The following is a 23,613-nucleotide window of genomic DNA, read 5'->3' as shown; positions in this document are numbered from 1 at the left end:
ACTGTAAAAAGCAAAAATGTCGGTTTGTAACCGATAAAAGCAAAGCTCTTACTGTTCAACCCATAACAAAGTAGATTTAAACCATGTAATTCCCCAGTAACTGCCATACAATTTGAATCTTCCACTCCCAATAAATCGTGGTTTTACCCATTTTCTCATCTAGTAACATAACCTAATTAAGAGAACCACAAAACCAAGAATTCACTTATTAAACAAGTTAGACAAATTCATTTAAAAAAACAGTAGATGAGAGAATTAAATGTACAGACCGTGCAGGAAACATTCTTCTTGGCAATCTTTCCCCAAATACTTTTAAGCTCTCTCCTACAATACAGTCTACACTTTCATGAGATACTTCCTTAAAATAATGAGGCGGACATTTAAATTTTATGAAAATTAAATATTATTCCAGTTCTTCTATAAATATCACTGATGCCACAAGTCTTAATTAGAAGATGGAAAGAGCCAACTCTCCTAAGGTCAGATATGGACTAGAAATAATAAAATTACCATTTTTTAAAAGTCCTATTTGATTTAAAAGCTACCAAAAGTCACTAAGGGAAAAAAAGTTTTAAATAAGAAAATATTCATTAAAAATGCCTGGAAAACAATGCACTCCTGTCATGAAAAATTCAGAAACCTGACTACATAAATAGCTAGAAATGACCAGTTCTTTGTTAGAACATTCCATTTCCCATCCCCCAAAAGAATTAGTACTTATAAAGACTCAAGTACTAATTAACTGAATGGATGTTGGCTAATAATCTGAAAATATGAAGATATGGTGGTATTCATGTTTAAAGACTCTCTCAAGGATTAAGGTTTAAAAAAAAAAAGCTGCAGTAATTTTAAGCCATACTCAAGCTTACATGGTCCTCCCTAAACACATGGGACTCTTAGACTTTGTCACTTAAATGATCATATTATTAAGAAAACAAGTTTACAGAGCTAGAAAATTGGGTTTCAAATCCAGGAATAAAGTCAGCAACTAAAAAACTGTCAAAGTTCAATAACGCAACCACAACCCTGATTTCAGATCTAAGAGTCACCACACTGTCAGGAATACTACACCAAGCACGCAATAGATGCTTCTACAATTACTTCTAGATTGATTCTGTATCAAGTGATCTATCACAGTGTAGTCAAAAGAGCAAGCCAGACTAATCACTCTATAGTCCAAATACAGGTTTGTGAGATATGACATATGCTCACAGAAATGAGATTGAATTATTGAGTTTTTAAGCCTTGATTCCCAAAACCAGTTGCTAGAAATAGCTAATAGTACATTTCTGTGTGCTCATCCTGTGGAGATCAAGTCAACAATGGTATACTAATTGCAAGCTTGCAGGTTTTAAAAGCTTCCCAGGTACTCCTATAACACTGTAGATTCTAATCTTTGATTCTAAGGGGTAGTATCTTGATTTATTTCATTCACATAGGAGTTAACTAAACTAATTCATCTTATCTCCAGCTCTGAATTTTGGGTTTTAATTTAATGTCCTCTTCTGGTTTAAATACACAATGCCTGTATATTCAGTTTAATAAAAAAAAATTTGAGAAAATCATAATCAATCTGGTAAACACTCCCATTTTTCTTAAAATTCAACATGAAAAATACAGAAAATGTCACCATAACAGACCTTTTCCTTTATCATTATGTGAGGTGATAGAGGTTAAACATTGTGGGTATTGTTTTACAATATACATATGTATTGAATCATTACGTTGTACACCTGAACTTATGCAATGGTATATGTCAGTTATATCTCCACACAACTGGAAGATAAGACTACTTCCCATATAGAAATAAGTAAAGACTTACAATAATGTATCGGTATATGCTAGAACTAAAATTTTGCATTAAAAAAAGGCCATAATTGAACATGTTCTATCACATAAATAAAACTATTAGAAAGCTTAAAAAGAGCTATGGGACTATCTATTGGCCTTATTACATTCCGAAGTATTATTCCAAATTATACTTCAAACCTGTCTTTGACATTAGATTTTTGTTTTTAGAACTATCACTTAATATTACCAAATTGAAATGTTTTCCTTGGGTGAATGGGTGGGGTTTGGAGACATGGGTGGGTCTCCTGGCATACAAAATGGTAAAACTTACCCCAGGTTATGCTTCCCTGAGACTTAGAAAAGCCGTTTTGTTTCTCAACAAGTTGTATTCAAACCAAATATTCACAATTTTGTTGAAATTTCTGTGGATTCTGAATATGTGGGGGAAAAAATTTATACAGACTTCAATTTATTACACCTTTATATTAACCATTTTCTGTTCCAAAGTTGCTAAGAGAACTGTTTATATATAGTCTAAAAAGTAAATTATTTACAAGCAGATAAATGCATTCCTGTCCACATCTTAAAATACAGCTTTTAATAGACATCAGCAGTATATTTTAGACATCTTCATTTCTTGGAAGTGCCTCGAACCAGACTCATTCAAAATGAACAGCTGTTTGCAAGTTGGTAGTACACACCAAACAAAAGCAATGAACCCATTAGAAAATATTTGAGCCTTTAAGAGGTCTTATTGCTTTCTTTTTAAGAGAAAGTCAATTGCCACCTGGTTCCCTTATGCTTAAGTTAGAACCAATAACGCAAAGCACCCTCAAAAAGCTTTTTCTGTTAGGATTAGTTGTATTTCTAATTATGAAAGTTTTACTCCATAATATTAAGAAGGGCTTATGTGTTTATTCATGGATGCCATGCTGCAGCATAACTTTAATTAATACCTCTTAGAATAGGGGAAGTGGGTCGTATACCAAAATAGTCCCCTAAGAGCTTGTTGATTACAATGCCCCACAATTTAAAAACAAAAAACACTATTAGGTATTATACAGTAAGTATTCTTATTCCACAAATGCCCAAGAGACTTAAGCTAGAGCACTTTTCATAGGGAACCTTTCAACTGCATGCTCAAATAGCCCTTTTTGTTCCATAACAAATTTTAGATGTGTACTTATTAAAATCTGGTTAGCAATGCCTTTCCCACATTTTCAGAATATACCATAAATCTTATTACACATAGTAAAGTAGAATATAAAGAATTTGCGTTAAAAATTCGGAGTCTTTTGCAGAGGGAAAAAGATGAGCATTGCTTTTTCCGTATGTTTATCAGTGTCTGCAAAGATTATAATTTTGCTTTATAAAGTGGAGAAATAGAAATATACAAGCTATTAGATTGATCAGTACAAAGTTTGCTAGAAAATAAATCACTGCATTTCACATAAAATACTAAATTATCTGGAAGACAAAGAATAGAAAATAAGATTCTTTAAAAAAAAAAGAATGTTATCTAAATTAACCATGTCATTTTGCAAAATAGTTTTATTATATAATGCCTGAGTGAAAAGGCCTCAAAGGAAAAAAATGTATAGATCAAATTAGTATTAGTGACAAAACCTAACCACCTATGCTACAATAATGGAAAGGAATATGTGGACAGGATATTTCAATAAAAATTGAAAGTTTGCTAGTTTTAATAGTAAACACATAAATATTTCCTTTGTTTTAAAAATAGTATGTAATCATTCAAAGCACTTTTGGATTATTTGATTACTCAGTTCTGTGTTTGTAAATCATTCCTGTGTTCTTTTACATCCCTACACTACATGTACACAAGCATTTAAGAAACTACAGTTAAAGATCATGTGTTTTAGAGTACAATCTGAATAATCACACAGACATGGACCAACATTTATTACAAACAGGAAAAGAGCAGATCTATAAGAAAAGAGTACAGATTTTTTTAAAAAGAGATAGCAAGCTGAAGTATAGGAAAGAAATTATAATCTGAATGCAATAATTTTATCTGCATTTAAAAAAATCACATTGCTCAGTATATACAAAGCATTATAACAACAGTAGTTTGAACTGCTACTAAGAGGAATTAAAACAGTATTGACAGTGGAGAAGTTTATTTCAATTTAGGTCACTCATGTTCCATCCTGAGTTCACTTCCATTTTCCAAGAAGGTATTTTTTAAGAGTCATTTTTCCCAAGTAGAAAGGTTATTTTGAAAAACTGAAATGTATACTTTACAACCCATTTTTATAAGGATTCATGTTTTTAAATTTTTTTTAAATAAAAAGCAATCAATTCTCTACACACTTTTATTAAAGAATTACAGCTTTCACAGATAGCAAGATACATTGTTGCTATTATCAGCAGCATTACCTTCATGATTTTCTCCTTCAGCTACCCATAAAAAAATCATTCTTTCATGGGAAAATTTATTATGAATTTGGCCCAATTCAAAACAAATTCCTTCTAACAGTAAGATATTGTAGCTTATGTGCTGTCACACTGATTATCTAGCTACATGGAAAGCTACAGAAACCACAAGGGGAAAAAAGAACATAAAAAAGAGTATGGCAAAACTATAAAAATGTTCTCAATTTTGTGATAGTTAGCAACCCTTCTGACCATGCTAAAAAGTGGTTCTTTAAAAAGCATCGAGGCTCTGACTGGGGGTATTCCACTTAACTCTGATGTTTCTATATAATTAACATATGCAACACTAAAGTAATCTGACCTAGTTCTGAATTAGTTTAATAAAGTTTAATAAAGCTATTCTTTTAATTTTACACAAGTAACTAGGTACTGCAAATGCCACTAATGGGCTGATATACTGACAAATATAAAAATATTAGACTAGTATCATTATCTTCTCTACTAAAAATTTTATTATGCTCATTTGCAATTGATGTTGATGTTTCAAGTTTGAAAGCAAAAAAAAAAACAAAAAAAACCCCACAAAATACCCCACCTTTTTGCTACTTTGTTCTTAAGAAGGATTTACAAATTTCTCTGGGGAAGCAAAATTATGTTATTAATGATGTATGTATTTTCACTTGAAAAGAACTAAATGTATTTGGACTCATACGCATTGGTTTAGGTGACCATAAACAAATGAAACATATTTTTCCCACCATGAAGTACTGAGTTACAACAAATGTATTAAAAAAAAACTTTATTTTCTTGAGAGTGCATACAAAATGTTATGTAAACACTGTTAGTATTATCTTTCATGTAAAGACATTGTTATTATTACTTCAGATTTTAATGTATTATAAATAGGTTATGTGTCTCCTCCAGAAATATTAAAGGCCACACTGGGTGATATGACCAAAGAAAACTTTAGCCTTGTACAGGCTAAACAAAGTACAAAATGTGAAAATAAAAAAAAAATAAAGAGCAAATCAAGAAAGAGAAAAACACAGTTCAGGATACGCATTTCTGAATCAGCAATTTAACATTTTAATTCCTAAACCAAAAATGTCAATTTTACAAAACACACATATAATTCTTTACCATTTCTTCTCAAAAGATGTTTTATACATACATTCATATTTGTGTGTGCATGAGAAAGAATTGCAAATATTATGAATTAAATATATCAGGCAACTGCTAATAGCTCTGAAGTATTAAATGAGCCTGTTATTTAGACAATTTTCAGCCCCTTGAAATAACATCTAGTCTTAGAAATCTTTTTTAAAATGCAGTTGGTATTTTTAGCTAGGAAATGGAAGAAACAGACTTATTGTGTTCACACTCACAGAATGGAGTATCTAAAAGCCAATTTCAGTTTAACTTAAGCTTAATAAAATGCATGAATAAATACCCGAATATATGAGAAATTTCTAAAACTAAAGCACTACTTCATTATACAAAAACTATTATGTATTAATTATGTTCATTTCTGATGAGTTTGCATATAAGCTAATGTGTTTGCAAAATCAAACTGGAATGCAGAACAAGTACAGGTGATCCAGGTTCCTTGCTTTAATGAGTATTACAAAGCAGCACTGGGTTCAGCATACTTCAGACAGGCCTACTCACTCACCTGGTGAATTCCACGTCAGTCTACTCTGATGATTAAATATATTAAGGAAAGAAATGGTCCCAAAGGATAACTGATGAAACCCTAAGGATATGGTCTTGGGTCAAAAGCACAACCAAACTCCATGTAAGGTACAGTCTCTCACACATACACACATACATACCACATACACAACCACACAAAAAATTTAACACACACACACACACAATGTTCCTATTATCCAGTAATTCCCACCTACCCCCAAAGTAATATACTGTAAACTCTAGCACAAATATAGTTAAGTACACTGTAGCCTCAATTTAAACTGGCTGTTAGTTGGGTTCATTATGAGGAACACATCACAGGTGACACTGTGTTGTGCTGAAGTCTGTTTAGAACTACTAATGACTAAAACAGACCTATATGTTATCGAATTCCAGTCATTATGGATAATGTTATGATGAGGCTGCAGTGTATTTATGTTGAGAATTTATATTACAAAATTAACATTCAAAATAAGAATACTTCATAGTATAAGTTAAAAAGAAATGGATAGAATTTTCACTGTAATGTGGATATTATTCCCACCTCATCCCTTCCATTAATTCATAACCTGAAAGATGATTACCTGGTGCCACTGTTATCAACACATTAATGCTTTATTATCATCTTGACTGCTAGTTCCAGTTGTCAAAAATGAACATTTCCCTTCTTTCTAATCATAACAAGAATGAGGCCCTTACTCTTTAAAATAAACATGCCTAACTTAAAATTTCAAGTTAGAAAGCAAGAAAAAAAAATATCAAAGTATCATTGGGTAAATTATGATTACACAGATTTGAATCACATTAGCTTATTCCTGAATAATGTAAACTTTATCCTATTAAAAAACCTTATCTTTAAATTATCAAAATGCTTACATTTATTGACAAACCATGCATTTTCACAAAATTAAAACTTGAAATAATTTTTTATCTAACATGTTTCATTCCACCACTCAATATACTCTATGAAACTAACATTTCTGTATTTTCTTATAATACCATATTAGTTTGTAAGTAGGAATAAAAAGAAAATGAGTTCTAAATAAATGACACAGGAGGCAATAAATTGACACATGACAAGTAAATAAAAGGCTAAAGCACTCCAATACCATTGAAACTGTTTTAATGTTGTTGCAACTCCAAAATGCAACAATCATCAGCTTGTAAAGACCCAAATTTCAAAAATTCATTTTAATTACTCCTTCAAACCTATATTACAAAATAAAGGCAAGAGACATTTAAATCCTCCTTGTCCTGGTTGTGCTATCTAATGTTCCTAACTTGTTTTCTATCACTCTAGTGTATGCTGCAATTCCCATCAGATGCTATATAAGAAAAAATAAAATAAAATATTAACCTCTGCTTCAATGTATAGTTTCCAGAATCTGCCAGAACTGGGGAACTGGGCAACAAGGCGTTCATAAGTCTTCCGTGCTTTGTCTATAGGTTGATTCTAAAATTGAAAACCAATAAACAGCATTTACAATGTTAGGATTATGAAATATTATTTACTGCAGAACCAAGTAGTGTGATTGGACCCATAGAGAAGGAAATGTAATCCTATATCACTAAACCTGTGCCTCTCGAATGAGAATGCTCCAAGCGTCAAGGTCATATGGATTCTCTTCTAATTTCTTTTCGGCTTTCTTCACCTTCTCTGGGACATACTCAGCTGCCTGGAGGAAAGAAAAATAAGGAACTGATGTTACGGTTTTAAAAGTTTCATGCCTAATTTAATCCAAGCACAAGTTATCAGTCCCCAGTACAAAGCATAAAAATGTACTCTTACAAAAGAGGCCTGCACTTTCTACAATCTATGTATATGTTATCATTTAAGTCACTTGCATAAAAACAGAATTTAGTGATCACATACTTTTAAAAGCCATTTTTAAACAAACCCACTTTTTATATTAAATATTATAGAGCAGCCATTCTCAAACTCTGTGGTCTCAGGACCTATTTTATATTCTTAAAAATTACTGAGTATGCCAAAGAGCTTTTGCTTAAGCAATTATTTCAGTATTTACTATATTACAAATTAAAACTGACAAAAATGTTATTTTTCATGTACAATAAAAATAAATTTACACGTTAACATAACTTTTATGAGAAATAAATTTACAAATTCAGTGAGAAGAATATCCTTATTTTGTATATTTGCCAATCTGCTTAGTGTCTGGTTTTCAAAAAATGTAGCTGGATTTTTGTATCTGCTTCTGTATTCAATCTGCTGTGATATCACATCATGTAAAAATTCCACTGTACTCTGAGAGTTTAAGAATGAAAGGGTAAAAAAAGTATCTTAAATTTATTATGAAACAGTATGAACTCACAGATCCTCTGAAAGTCTTAGGGAACCTCCAGGGTCCCTGGACCAATTTTGAGAAACACTGCTATAGAGCATTCATCCTGAGCCACAAAAGAAAAAGCATGAAATGATATATAAAGTTTTTTTTTGATGTAAAAGTTTTAAAAATATGAATCACAAATTGTATATATAGTATCATTAAAACTAATACAAATTTACAGTAAGATTTCTAAGACTGTACTAAAATGTTTAGTGGTCACGTGTGGGTGATAGTTTTATTTTTATTAAAGATACAATCTTAAAAAAAGTGATGCCTAAAATAGCTAGCACCTGAGGCAAAAATACAAGTACTACTTCTCAAATCATTGTTAATACCACTGTGTGTCACAAAAAGAAAGCAATATTCAAAGAAGTCAGCTAAAAGTCTTTTTGCAGGACTTCTTAAAATCTATAATCTGACAATATACAATATTCAAGAGGAGATAAGAGAAGGAAGCACTGCCCCTAACAGCTTTTTTTTCCCCCAGTGGCAATTAACATCTCACAGAAAAATGTCAAAAATCCAACTGGGAAAAATATTTTAGACACAGGTTTAGGAAAACAAATATACCCGGGAGAAATCTATTCTTCTTTGGAATAAATTGTTATCTACCACAGGTAACAGTATGTTTTGTAATTTTGTATGAAACTTTTCTAAAACATAAGCTCTAAAATCTAAGAGCTCGACAAGTAGGTTAGCTCAAGAAACTAAAACTAGGGAAGTTTAATAAAGGAGGATTGCTGGCCCCAACCATATATTAAAATCCAAAATGACATGGCAAAATGGTTTGATAATGGTTCATGATGGTTCAGAAAGAGAATGATGTTTGGAAAATGAACAAAGAAAGATGGTATTTCAAATCAGAATGGTGGCTTATTCGACGTATGGTGTTAGAATAACTGCAGTCAACTTTATTAAGATAAAATTGAATTCCTATTTTACCCTTTCTAGCAAAGTAAATTTCGGATAAAGGCCTAAAACAAACAACAAAAAAGAACTAGAGGGAAATATAATGAAATGGATCTTTGCATAGAAAATTGTCAGAAACCTCTGAAAAAAGTACACTTAATTCAGTTTTAATTGTGCATGAAAAAGTATTATAATCAAAATCAGAAGACAAACCTAAAAAATATCCAACATATTTGGCAGAGTACAGAATTTATTAATGTACAGTCAATAAAAGACCAGAAACTCAAAAAGAAAATGGGCTAAGTATTGGAGTTCATAGAAAAGGAAGTAACAATGACTTTTATATATTCAAAGGAAATACAAATGTAAACCATAAAACAGAGATCCAAAGTGGTTTTTGTTTTTTTTTTTTAAGATTTTATTTATTCATGAGAGACACAAGAGAGAGAGGCAGAGACACAGGCAGAGGGAGAAGCAGGCTCCATGCAGGGAGCCAGATGTGGGACTCCATCCCGGGACCCCAGGACCATGCCCTGAGCCAAAAGCAGGCGCCAAACCGCTGAGCCACCCAGGGATCCCCCAAACTGTTTCATAACCAACACTGCACTAGCGAGGGTAAATAAAAACATTCTCACATTATTATGGGGGCAAGTAGTAATTTGATCAAAATTTAATATGAATGTCTGATTCTAAATTCCACTTCTGGCAACTTCTCCTACTGCATACATACACAGAGATGTGCACTGAGGAACAGTATTTAAATAATGACACCATGGGCGCCCAGGTGGCTCAGTGGTTTAGCGCCGCCTTTGGCCCAGGGGCCTGATCCTGGAATCCTGAAATCGAGTCCCACATCTGGCTCCCTGCATGGAGCCTGCTTCCCTCTGCCTGTGTCTCTGCCTCTCTCTGTCTCTCATGAGAAATAAATAAAATCTTTAAAAATAAATAATGACACCTAAAAACTAAATAAAGGAATTTTAGTCACTTAAAAAAAAAAAAAACAGCAGGGCAAGTCTATAGATAGCAACATGGAACTATCTCCATAATTTTGGGCGTAAAAAAAAATTGTACATGAGCTGGGGGAGACAGAGAGAGACTCCCAGAAACACACTCTTACTTTATAATATAAACTCTTCTACTGTTTGAATTTTTACTATTCACCTGAGAAAATATTTGCTCGGTGCCTAATATGTGCCACACATTGTTGACGGGACACTTGGGATACAACAAAATAAAGACTTCTCCTTTTAAAGAGTTTACTTCTTGAAAAAACAATTTTTTGAATGAAACTAGGATCTTATAAAGATTACCAACTATGAAATCTTAATGATAAGAAATGATATAGGAACTTCAAATCAGGAACTAAAAAACAGCTAACCTATACCTGAATTGCTTTAATCAGTGCTAACTAGTGTTCTGTTTCAAAGCAGTCGGATGGAAGGTCTATTCACTCAAGAGCCAATTGCTGAGTATTAGCCTACCACATCAGATAACAGATACCATAATCTAAAAGAACAGAGAAGACTCAAAAGATAGCATCTAATATTCAACCACAAAATCACAGCAAAAAGTATAAATAAATGTCTCCTTGCTACATAAAATAAGGCATTCCTTTAGTGATTCTCAACCCTGACAGCACTTTAGAATCACCTGGGAGAAAAGAGATTTAAAAAAGATGCTCAAGCTCCAAGTCATAGATCCACTAAATCAGAACCTCTAGTAACAGACCTGAACCATCACCACTTTTTTTTTTTAATCATTATTTGCTTTAAAAACTCCCCAGATGGTTCTAATGTCAGCCTTAGTCAAAAACTTCAGCTCTCCAAGGGTTTCCTAACCCTTTTTGGTGCCCCACCAAGTCTACTTTCGTAGGCTATAGTCTACTAAAGCCTATGGGCTCTTTCTCAGAATAATAATGTTTTTATTTACCCTTCATTTTTTTTTTAAGTAAGTTCTACGCCATATGTGGAGCCTGAACTCATAACCCCGAGATCAAGAGATCACATGCTCTATTGACTGGGCCAGCCTGGAGTCCCTCTCAGAATAATTTTTTTTTTCAGAATAATGTTCTTAAATACATTACAAACTATGTATTGTACACAATATACACAAACTATGAGATAGTGTACAAAATACAAACTATGAGAGACTTCAAAGGAAACCAGTTATATGGAAATGTAATCACTAAAATATTTTTAAACAAAGTTTTACACAATAATACATAACACATTAAATAACAGGATCTAGTAATGAGTCTAAAGATAAGGACAATATTTGTAATATTTATAACCAGTTACAGTTGTTGCTAATGCTGCTAGTGTGGTTTCTTGCCTACATTCATAATAGAAGGAAAAGCTCAATTTTAGAGATTATTAAAAAAAAAAAAAACACAATTTATTTTCCCCATCCAACTTCATAGAACCCCTAAAATTCTAACCAGACACCACAGGGATGGGGTTACAATGCACCTAAGAACCCATGCAAAGGATGGAGAACAGATGTAAAAAACAAAAACAAAAACAAAAACCCACAGCTATTGAGCATCTCCTAGATCAGGCATTAATCACTCCTTGTTAAGTAATAACTCCATTTCATAATAAGAAATATAATTAAATTATATAAATCTTCTCAATGTCCAGTTAGAATCTGACAGAACCACGGCTCAGCTCTTTTCAGAATCTGTTATACCCCTACATATTTTCCTCTTGTCAAGGATGTAAGTTCGTAAAACAATCTACACAGATAATTCTCAATCAAGTGCATTAATTAACAAGGAAACTAACCAGAATGGCCAAGAATACACTCTGGTAGTTATGGCCACATTAAACTCCTACAATAAAAAGTCATTCATCATGATGAACCAGGCGGGTAGCCAATAGCATACTTCTGTTCTCTTGCCTGGGCATATTTCTATAGGGCAAAGCAAATTTGAACAGTTTACTAGTATTCCACAAGACACTGGACCTCCATAAGGAATGGCACTCTATTACTATTTCCTAAATTTATTCCAGATCAGAGGAATAGGTTACTTTAAGAAAATTTAGGACAAGTTTCCAGTGCTCATTTGAAATGGAATGAGGTCGAAACTGTGCTTAGTATCGCAAAAGAACAACTATCCTATGGTTATAAATCCCCAAAACTTATTACAATAAGAAATTATATCAAAAATCCAGCTTTTGCCTTTGGAATAAACTTTAATCCCATTATCATTCTTTTTAAGATTTTACTTGAGAGAAAGAGACAGAAAAAGGGGTGCAGAGGGAGAGAGAGAAGCAGACTCCCCACTGAGCAGGAAGCTGTGGACCTGAACATCATGACCTGAGCCAAAGGCAGAGGCCTCCCCATTACCATTCTTTAGGGAATTTTTTAAAAATATTTTATTTATTTTTTATTAAATTTTTTTAATTTTTATTTATTTATTTTATATTCATGAGAGACAGAGAGAGAGAGAGAGAGAGAGAGGCAGAGACACAGGCAGAAGAAGCAGGCTCCATGCAGGGAGCCCCATGTGGGACTCTGAGATCACGCCCTGAGCCAAAGGCAGACGCTCAACCGCTGAGCCACCCAGGGGTCCCTCTTTAGGGAATCTTAATAGGAGTAGGAAAAAAAAAAAAAAGGAGTAGGATGGACCCCAAATCAAATGAGCAGAACAAAAGCTGGACTAGTTCCCAAGCCATGTACATTACCAATGATATTAGTAGGACTTTGGGAATGTCTTTGATTTACACAATTGTAAAAACCAGAAAAATAACACAACTGTACAGCATATACAGAGATACATACCAACATTCACTATTTCAAATGGGTGCAAAACCCAGAAAAACTGTAAACTACACAATGTGTTTTTTGTATAGGGACAAAATATTACTCAGGAATTATCTCTAGCATCTGTTCTATAAATTGTTTTTCTAGTAGTAGGGTATTGCTAACATACTTAATTTCTCTGAATAACAAGTGTACAACTAACTAAAAGTATGAAAGAAGGGTAAATTCATTACACATTGACCTTTTTAAATTTTTTTTTAAATGCCTTTAAAAGACCATATACAAATCACTCATCTCAAGTATACAATTCACAATAAATTTTTAAAAAACATGTAATCACCCAACAAGAACCATACTAATAGTCATCACCATTTCCCAATCCCCTACCCCCAGGGAACCACCAAAACTTTCAGTCTCCAGGGTGTGCAGGTATTTAATGTCAGTTGTATCACACAATATGTACTGTTTCTAGCTTTTACTTTGCATGTTTCCAAGGTTCAAGTTTCATCATGTTTTGGTACTTTTCTCTTCAATGCCAAATAATATTCCATTGTATGGATAGATAATCCCACATTTTGTTTATCCACTGATGGATATTTGGATTGTTTCCAGTTTCTGAGTGGAGATCATTTTGTGTTTTCATACATGTATACACCTCAGGTAAAACTGCTAGGTCACAACGGAATTCTATTTTTAACATTTTGAAGAACTGTCAGACTGTTTTCTAAAGTGACTGAACCATTTTATATTCCGACCAACAGGGATCCCTGGGTGGCGCAGCGGTTTAGCGCCTGCCTTTGGCCCAGGGTGAGATCCTGGAGACCCGGGATCGAATTCCACGTCGGGCTCCTGGTGCATGGAGCCTGCTTCTCCCTCTGCCTGTGTCTCTGCCTCTCTCTCTCTCTCTCTCATTAAAAAAAAATAAATTAAAAAAAAAATCCGACCAACAGTGTTTTAGGAGGGTTCCAATTTCTCCACATCCTTGCTAACACTTGTGTTTTGATGATTATACCCATCCTAGTAGGTGTAAAGTGGAACTCCTTGTGGTCTTGATCTACATTTCTCTGATCACTAATCAAGTTCAGCGTTTTTTGATGCTCTTATTAGCCATTCGCCTTGGAGAAATGTTTATTCAGATTCTTTGCCCATTTTTAATTGGGTTATCTTTTTATTGTTGAATTGCAAGAGTGTTTTGTATTATAGATACATCTATTAAGTCCCTTATTTAATATCAGATTTACAAGTTTTCTCCCATTAGGTGGGTTTCTTCCACTTACCATGTTAAAACTTTGTTTTTATGAAGCTAACCCAGAGAAACAGAGTTTGACAAGGGCCTCACAGGAACAATGTACTATTTCAACGATTCTCAAACTTTTTGTAAAAAATCACTCTGCATTCTCAAAAACTGAAGAACAAAAGAAAAATTTTTAGAAATGTGGGCTATACCTATCAATATTATCACATAATAGAAATTAAAATAGAAAGTTTTTTAGTTCATTTTAAGACAAACTGATCTTATTTAAAAATATTTTCCAAAACAAAAAAAAAAAATAATTGAAAACCATGGCAGTTTTCTTTTTTTGTGATTCTTTAATATCCGGGTGAATAGGAGACATTATCTGCTTCAGCTTTCAATCTATTGCAATATATTGTTTTGGATGAAGTATGATTATGTAACTATGAAGTATATGACTATGTATGTAGTTGAGAAAGGGAAAAACACTTTTTAATAGTCTTTTCATGTAACTGTGGATGGCTCATATAGCCTCTGAAAAACTCTAAGTTAAGCTTTACTGAAACTGCAAACCAGTTTCTATATGGCAGCCTAACTAATATTAAGGGGCTGATTAACAGGAGGTGGGAGAGGGGAAATGACAAACATGATTAATGGCTGAATAAAATAAAATAATCTAATTTCTTCTTCCCATTCCCACCACGGAAGTACAACTTTCACAGAAAAAAAGTAGTTCTCCAAATAGCTGCTTTCATGGTAAATGAGGAGGGTGTTACGCTACGTCATCTCAAAGTTAAATTAAAATAAAGGTCAGTGAAAATTTAAGCCAAGCTATGAACACGAAAAGTATAGGGGAGAAGATGGTAAGTTAAAGGATTTAATCCTGCATAGATAGTTTCTGACCATGACCAACAGAAGTAGAGGATCTGTCTCAAATATGGTTTTGTAATGACTATCTACCACTATTAAGGGTAATGACTGATTAAATACAGTAGAGGAAGGAAAACCATAAAATCCTATCAAAAGCCTAACCATCCTCAAATAATCTACGGTTTTTCTCTACTTATTTTATCAAGAATATATTCAAAAACAACTTTTAAGGTTCAGGTATCTTCAACTCCTACATGGTTTTGCAAGCTTCATTTACATAAAAATCACGTATGGTACTTGTTTCAAATGAAGATCTCAGTCTCACAGAGTCTGATATTAAGTTGTACACACACATACTTGTATAAATCACCTCAGTGATTATGATTCAATAGACCATGGACTCCATTTGGAGAAACACTACTTAAACTGTTCTGTAAATGTATTTTTCAAATGAAAAATAAAGTGGCAACAGACCTAAGTCATTCCATTTTTTTCCCTAAAACATTTTTTTTAAAAGATTTTGTTTATTTATGAGAGACAGAGAGAGGCAGACATAGGCAGAGAGAGAAGCAGGCTCCATGCAGGGAGTTCAATGTGGGACTCGATCCTGGTACTCCAGGATCACACCCTGGGCTGAAGGCAGGCACTAAACCGCTGAGCCACCCAGGTTTCCCTCCCTAAAACATTAATAAAGCTGCATAAACTATACTATTTATGTGAAGTCTTAAGTCTCCCTTGGTAGATAACCTTTATTCAAAATTAAAAATAGACTAAAGTAGCACTTTGCAAGATTATCTGCAAGTAGTAACTGAGACGATTCATATGCCTAGAAAATAAACCCTTTAGTTTATGTGACAGGTGACATTAGGACTGAATGCCAGCTTAGTCCTGTATTCCTTTATAGTGCAAAAGAACTCTACCAGATTTTTTTTTTGTAAATGAATCTGAGTATGTATCCTGCATATAATCTCTTCAACCCTTCTAGAAACTAAAAATCTACTAAACATGTAAACAATCAAAACTTAAGAAAAAACAGGCTAAAGATTGTTGGTCCAAATAATGGTACTTATCATATTTGCTTATTAAATGTTTATTCGTTAGGAAACAAATAGATGTAAACTACAAATAAAGACCGGAGTCTTTTAGAATTCAAAAAAATGTGGCTTTAGACCAAAAGTAGCCAACATATTAATTCACTAGATAAACTAAGTAAAACACTGGAAAAACATCAATTTGGACACAGTGCTGTCCTCCTTAGCTTTATTCGTTCGGTATTTATGGATTATGAATTATCCATTAATCTAAAAATTTGCTAACTTAAATCCTTTTTTTACATCAATTCTCACAGCATTACCAACTATTCAGTAAAACAAAAAAACTCAAATTCACACCTAGGTCTGGCCTAAACAGAAAAGATTTAGAGATAACGGCAGAAAAGCTTAAAGCTATGAACTGTTTTTGGCAATTATCCACTTAATAGGTTACAAACATCTTTAAAAAAAAAAAAAAGATTTATTTATTTATTTATTTATGTGTGTGAGAGAGACAGAGAGAGAGAGGCAGAAACACAGGAGGAGGGAGAAGCAGGCTCCATGCCGGGAGCCGGACGCGGGACTCATCCCAGAACTCCAGGATTATGCCCTGGGCCGAAGGCAGGTGCCAAACCGCTGAGCCACCCAGGGATCCCCAATAGGTACAAACATCTTAACATGTATTTTGCAATTCTGGAAAGTCTACATGGGATGTAAACTGTATTCTCTGAAACTCCTATATTATCACTAAAGGAATGCAATCTCTCTTAACACAGCACCTTTCTAAAGAAAATCAATACTCATATAAATACACATCAATCTCTCTTAGGAACAGTTATTGCCAACTAGTGTATTCTACGTGGTCGAAAAAATAACGATAAAGATGAACTCAATTTTGGCTGCCCCAAATTGTTACACCAGGTATCACAACAGAAGGAGAAAAAGTAGGAAAGAATATTACAAAAAAATTGTTAAAAACAGAAAAAATAACTTGGCCCAAAGAACACATCGTCTAATACTTGGTCCTTCCCCTCCCCAAAATCCACATTGGCCTTAAAATTTTTTTGGCACTACCATTACCTTTTAACTGCTAGTAAGCACTAATGGTTACCCAACAAAATCCTAAATCAAGTTTCAGGTTTCAACACCATATGTGTTTCATCTTTCATTCATCTTTCATCTTAAGAAGTACATAGCAGAGAACATTTTTCATTATTTTCCATAACGTCCCAAACTTATTTTTTACCAAAAGACTGATGATTTACGGCTGCAAGTTCCTCTCTTTAAGAACTACCGGTAATTATGCTTCTTCAAGTCATGCAAATTTTCCAAAGTGAGGATCATTTTGTTTGTATTATAGGCCTTCCTAATCCTAGGGGAAGTTATATTTTGTTTTATTAAATGAGTGCAGAGGGATGCCTAGGTGGCTCAGCGGTTGAGCATCTGCCTTCCGCTCAGGGCGTGATCCCGGGATCTGGGATCGAATCCCACATCAGGCTCCCTGTGGGGAGCCTGCTTCTCCCTCTGCCTATGTCTCTGCCTCTCTCTCTGTGCCTCTCATAAATAAATAAAATCCTTTTAAAAAAGAGTGCAGAAGCAGAATTTTAGGGATTTAAAGGTTCCTAAGAACAGGCCTGGCTGAACACATTTTTCTCTCTCTTCATATCTAATAAAGCTTTAGAAACCCTCCACTCTTACGCCCAGAATATTTTACTTTGTCCTCCAAAATTAAATTCTATGGGAATTTGTAATGTATGGCATAGAGCCTAAATGCAAAGTTCATCCATTCATTTACTGTACATCTTTAAATGTCAAAACAGAATTTCCAAGATTCCTAGATGCAAGGAACACGGCAGTCCCTTCAATTCAGGTCTAAACCCTAGTGAAGCAACTCCAAAGAGCTAAATGCTGTAGGGGTACTGCACAAGGTAAAATGGAGCTTAAAAAGAATGAGATCAAAAGTTGAACCAAGCAGTAAAACACAAATATGACAAAAATATAGCCATAATTCCACACAGGAACTAAATGTGTTTTCATTAGGGAAGTGAAGGGGAACTTACAAGCACAGTTTTGTCACCACTGAACTGGCAAAAACAGTAATCAAGAATACCCTTGAAAACTGGCAAGGTAATTTAAATAGCTCTCTATGCAAAATGGAACTTCCTCACAAAAGCTTAAAAAGGCGGGGGGCGGGGGGGGGGGCCCCGCACAACAATAAACCTTAGCTAGTGATCCTACTTGTTCAAAATCATTTCCCCCTTCTAGAAGGCACAAATCTAAATTTCAATACCAAGGAAGTAATAGCCACATATATATTTTAATAACAAATTTAAGATATAACCAGGCTTATTCAACAAACTTTGAGCTTCAACTGCTAAAAGACTAAAAGAAATCCACACTTCCTATCTTGCCAGATTCTTTGTCCATCACATCCTTTGGTATCTTTCCAAAGCAAATGCACCACCATTCAGAGTGGCTTTGGTTTCTTTGTTTGCTTTTACTATTCTTTAGTATTATTTAGTCTTTTTTTTTTTTTTTTTTAGTATTATTTAGTCTTTTTCTTGTCTATCGTTTCAGCTCATTTTAGGTACCCTGTTCCTCTACATATTCAATGACTAATAGGTTACTGAGGGATCCACCATCAACCCACAGAATACTAACTGCAAAAGGAAAAATAATCCTTCACGATGAAGAAACCTAGCAGTCATCACCCCACCCCAAGGCAAACTAGTGGATTCATTTTTTTAGCCATGTCACTCTTGAAGGTGTAATCTAATTACTATTGAAGGTGTTTCTATTACTATCAGTTAAAGTTGAATAAACCAGTATCTGGGATTTGCTGGGAAATAATGAGGATGGGGAGAGCAAGTGAAAAGTATGGGGGAGAAAACAAGGTCAGCCATAAGTTAAAGCTCTATGATAAGAACATCACACATTATACTATTTCTTCGTTTTTTACAAAATGTTTGAAATCATTACAAAATTAAAGAAAAGATTATATGATAATGACACTGTTGATAATCAGACATCAAAAACTGTCTTTTAGGTTGATGGAGGAAAGATACAGGAGACACCATAAAGGTTAAGACAAGTTAAGCATCCAAAAGAAAAATAACCTGGGGATCCCTGGGTGGCGCAGCGGTTTGGCGCCTGCCTTTGGCCCAGGGCGCAATCCTGGAGACCCGGGATCGAATCCCACATCGGGCTCGCGGTGCATGGAGCCTGCTTCTCCCTCTGCCTATGTCTCTGCCTCTCTCTCTCTCTCTCTCTCTCTCATAAATAAAAAAAAAATTAAAAAAAAAAGAAAAAAGAAAAATAACCATCGCTTACTTTTTAAACACTAGATACAGAGAAACCCATGAATCCACAGTGATCTCCTTTTAAAAGAGAAAGGAAAATGGGGCACCTGGGTGGCTCAGTCAGTTAAGCATCTGACTCTTGGTTTCTGCTCAGGTCACCATCTCAGAGTCCTGAGATTCACTTCCAACTCTGCTGGAGTCAGCTTGAGATTCTTTCCTCCTCCCTTTGCTCCCCCCACCCCGCCCACTTGCATGGGCTCTCTAAATTTAAAAAAAAATCTTAAAAAAAATAGGGGGGTTAAGGGGGTGCCTGGTGGCTCAGTCAGTTAATGGTCTGCCTTTCACTCAGGTCATGATTTCAGAATCCTAGATCAAGCCTCATGTCAACCTTCCCTGCTTAGCAGAGTCTGCTTCTCCCTCTCCTCCCTGCTTGTGCTCTCTCTCAAATAAATAAAATGTTTGAAAATAAATAATTTTTTAAAAGGAGAAAGGAGGGATCCCTGGGTGGCTCAGCGGTTAAGCGCCACCTTCGGCTCAGGGGGTGATCCTGGAGTCCCCGGATCAAGCTCCCTGCAGGGAGCCTTTTCCCTCCCTCTGCCTGTGTCTCTGCCTGTACCTCTGTCTCTCATGAATAAACAAAATCTTTACAAAAAGAATATTTGAAAAAAAAAAAGGGAGAAAGGAAAAAAAATTCTTTACAGAAAAACATGAGCGAGTCATTAAAGACAGAATAGAATTTTTAACATCACCATTTGCCACCTCCAAAGTAGTAACTGATTCAATTGACACATAACTAGTTTAAAAAAGCTATTGAGGAATACAAAGTCAATCCACAGATTACTAACTGCAGAGAAAATAATCCTTCACAATGAAGAAACCCAGCAATCATCTCCCTACCCAAATACTCGAACTTAAACATCATTAATAGTGGAACCACCTAGCATGAAGTGCCTTTCCATGTAACATTATACCATTCTACCCAAAAATATTTAACTCAAATATTATCAAAGCTCTCAGTTTAGACCTAACCAACCACAAAGTTTTCAGGAAATAACAAAAGATGAAGGGACGAGTTAAATGATATCACATACACAAAAATCAAATCAACCCAGAAAATGATAAGTTTTATTAGAAAATTGTCTTGGATTCTGCAGACAAGTCCCTGGGAAAAGGGGGGAAGGAGAACTATTCAAGAGACAAAACTAATGAGGCATGTAAACCCAGATTAGATTCTGATAAGAGAAAAGAGAGAAAACCCCTATGAATCATATTCTTGGGACAACTGGGGAAATGTGAACAGGAACCAGGCTTTAGAAATGATAGGTTAAACTATTAATTTTTTTAGGTGAGAAAATGGTATGGTTATATAACTGCATCAATGTCCTTAAATAAAAGAATGATGAAATATAAGGGCCTGAAATATGTCTCGACTTACTTTCAAATAAATATGCCTGCAGAGATAAAACAAGTTTGGAAAAACAGTTAACAGTTTTTGATTATAGGTTAGGAACTGTATTGCAGGGATTCATTAAACTTTTAACTTTTCTCTACGTACTAAGTTTCCTTTGCACGGGAAAACTTTTAATTTTTTTTTTCATGTAAATTTTCACCACCATCTCCTTCCATTCAAAACACGAGAGTTCTGAAATATTCAAAGTCATGACATTTCATATCAGTGTCCTTATAATTTCAGAAAAATTTTGGAACTAACAAAAAGTTCTGGAAACTTTCAATGAAACCTTAGGTCGTTACTCCTCAAGTTTCAAGTGACAAAATAGGACTTCATCTCAGAAAAACCATAGGTATACATAAGCAGATGTGATATAATGATTTTGAGACTGGAGATTTTGCTTTCCTGGGCATCGAGACACCATGTAAAATGTTAACAAGGTTTCAGTCAACGAGCAAACACAAAATTCAATTTAGCAAGCTCTCCCGACGTGACATTTACAGTCCCCAGACTACTCAAGAGGAACTGCAACTTTGGCCTCTGTCAACCTCCAAGAACAGCCTCTACCTTCTAAGCTGGGGACTTAAAAAACAAAAACCTAAGTGTAGTTCGTTACCGTGGCAACAGGGATTTTCAGGAAATTGAGACTCTGCAGGCTAGCGGGCCTCCATTTTAAAAAACTATTTACCTAAACATTCCAGGACTTAAATCGAAAAACAAACTGACTGACATCTTTCATGAAGTATCAGTTTCCTCCTTCAAACTAAGAGGCAAAAATACTACTCTACAAATTCTGAATAAAGAGCCAAACACCCTCAATCGTTTCGCTAAGTACCTGAATTTTAAAAATGCTTGTAGATCATTTACGTCCAGTACTAAAGGAGACGTTTTTATTTGAAGGGGCCAAAAAAAAAAAAAAAAAAAAGACCTCTCGTTTTCCGATTTATCAAATGCTGCAACATTTGGATCGCTTGAAAAACGAAAATGAAAATGCGGACAGGGGGAGGAAAAAAAAAAAAAAAGAAGGTATCAGGAGAAAGCTACACAATCCCCAAATCTCAGCATTAAGCACGGCTCTTTTTTTTTCCTACACTGCTTCCGGCTTCATTCGCTCTGGCGAAGAGACCATTTCTCCAGACGAGTTTCACCTCACATTATTTCGCAAAACTGGTCACCTCTCTGGGGGCAAATCGGAAGGGGGGGGGCGGGGGCAGAGGAAACACCGTCAAGTTTTTTTCGAAAACGGAGGCCACACGTTCAAAGTAATCGATCCTCAACCACCCTAATGCCAAAACAAAAATGGTTATTAAAGGAAGGAATCCCCCAGGAGTAGTCCCATAAACCTAAACAGGACGAAGCAGCTTCCTATTGTCTAAAGCAAGTGTTCGCGTTAACGCCTCAGAGAAGCCAAAACAAGAATTTCACGTCTCCGTCAGCTCTCGCTCCCCCCCGTTCCCACCATTTCCGCTGAACCCCGTCCTCCGGGTTCCTCAGACCCCAATTCCCTCCTCAGGCGAACATGGCTGGAGCACCCGGACCGACACAGACGTGGAGAGAAGAGGTCGCCACGAGGCCCCACCACTCTCTTTCCTCACCTGCTCCGGGGCTCCGTCTCCTGACATGGCCTCAGCTGACTAGAAAGGGAGAGCTGGCCCGCGATGCGAAGCTAGAAAAGAAAAATTAAACTAAAAACCACCCCAAACCAGTAAAGTTACCCCCGGCCCGGCGGAGCCAGACAGCCAACGCGAAATGCCACCGCCCACTCAGATATGAATTAAAATGGCTGCGCCCCGGCCGGACGAGGAGGGGGTGTGGCTTCGGCATTAACTTCCGGGGCGGTGGGCGGAGCTAAGATCCCGACGCGCCGGTTTGCTCGGCCGCGAGGATGCGGGAGGAACGCCGAGGTGGGCGCAGGGCCTGCGCTGACGTCACGACGCCGGGCTCCCGGCGCTGTTGCTGAGCTGGCTGCCACCGGCTGGGAGGCGGGAAACTGTTTACCCTGCAGGCTCGCGCGCCTTTTGGAATTTAATTACCACGCTGTGGAACCTGGGTTTTTTCACTGTTGAAGCCTGACTGCCAATCAGTGTAGTTCAGGCCAACTGGCCATCTTAGGGAGCGATGCTAAGTTTAGAAGCCTTCTATATTTTGTTTTGTTTTTGTCGTTTTTGTTTTTGTTGTTTTTGTTTTGTTTTTGTTTTTGTTTTTTGTTTGCCTTCTATATTTTGAACGTAAGGGACATATCGAGGTTTTCCTGCCATCTGAACTAATGCTTTCTGTGCTTTTTAGGGATGCTCTCATCCATCTTATACGGTCACTATCTCCTATTTTGTCTAAAGTTTGTTTTTTTTTTAATGGATTCATTCATCTTTATTTCAAAGTTTAAAGCGCTGTTTATTATAAGAAACTTCACTACTCGATATGTATATTTGCACACATGCAAATATGCAAACATATGTGCAATTGTCTAAAGTTTTGACGTCTGTAAGGCCCCGGGAATTAAGCTCAGCATCTTACGGTGAATCCTCGTATGCAAAGTGGAGATAATAGCGCTCAGGCCCCGCAGCCAGACTCCCGGTCCTTCAAACCCAGGCTTCCTCTCTCATTGGATTGGTAACCTTGGGCAACTTGTGCCTCAGTTTCCTTGCCTATAGATACGAGTAACAACAGTAGTATCTGCTATTTAAATAAGATGGACACGTGAAAGTGCTCAGAGCCGCTCTGGCGTAGCCCAAGATTAGGGGAGAACAGGTTTGAGAAGATCTCAAACTAATTTCCAATTAAAGATCATCCTGGGGATCCCTGGGGCCTCCGCGGTTTAGCACCTGCC

At 35.6% G+C, this 23,613-nt stretch overlaps 1 protein-coding gene across 1 annotated transcript in view; it reads right to left on the bottom strand.

Moving 5' to 3' along the window:
* Positions 1 to 22,573, bottom strand: part of CSTF3 (cleavage stimulation factor subunit 3) — a 69,341-nt gene extending 46,768 nt beyond the window's left edge. Inside the window, exons 1-3 of the mRNA XM_055301194.1 lie at positions 22,382 to 22,573; positions 7,455 to 7,556; positions 7,238 to 7,333 (exon numbers count right to left, since the gene is read on the bottom strand). Of these exons, the coding sequence (XP_055157169.1) occupies positions 7,238 to 7,333; positions 7,455 to 7,556; positions 22,382 to 22,408 (225 nt within the window). The 5' untranslated portion in view covers positions 22,409 to 22,573. The remainder of the gene's footprint in view (positions 1 to 7,237; positions 7,334 to 7,454; positions 7,557 to 22,381) is intronic.
* Between the last annotated feature and the right edge of the window lie 1,040 nt (positions 22,574 to 23,613).

The sequence above is a fragment of the Nyctereutes procyonoides genome, unplaced genomic scaffold (genome assembly GCF_905146905.1).
Source record: "Nyctereutes procyonoides isolate TBG_1078 unplaced genomic scaffold, NYPRO_anot_genome, whole genome shotgun sequence".
Lineage (NCBI taxonomy): Eukaryota > Metazoa > Chordata > Mammalia > Carnivora > Canidae > Nyctereutes > Nyctereutes procyonoides.
This window is presented reverse-complemented; position numbering and strand designations above follow the sequence as displayed.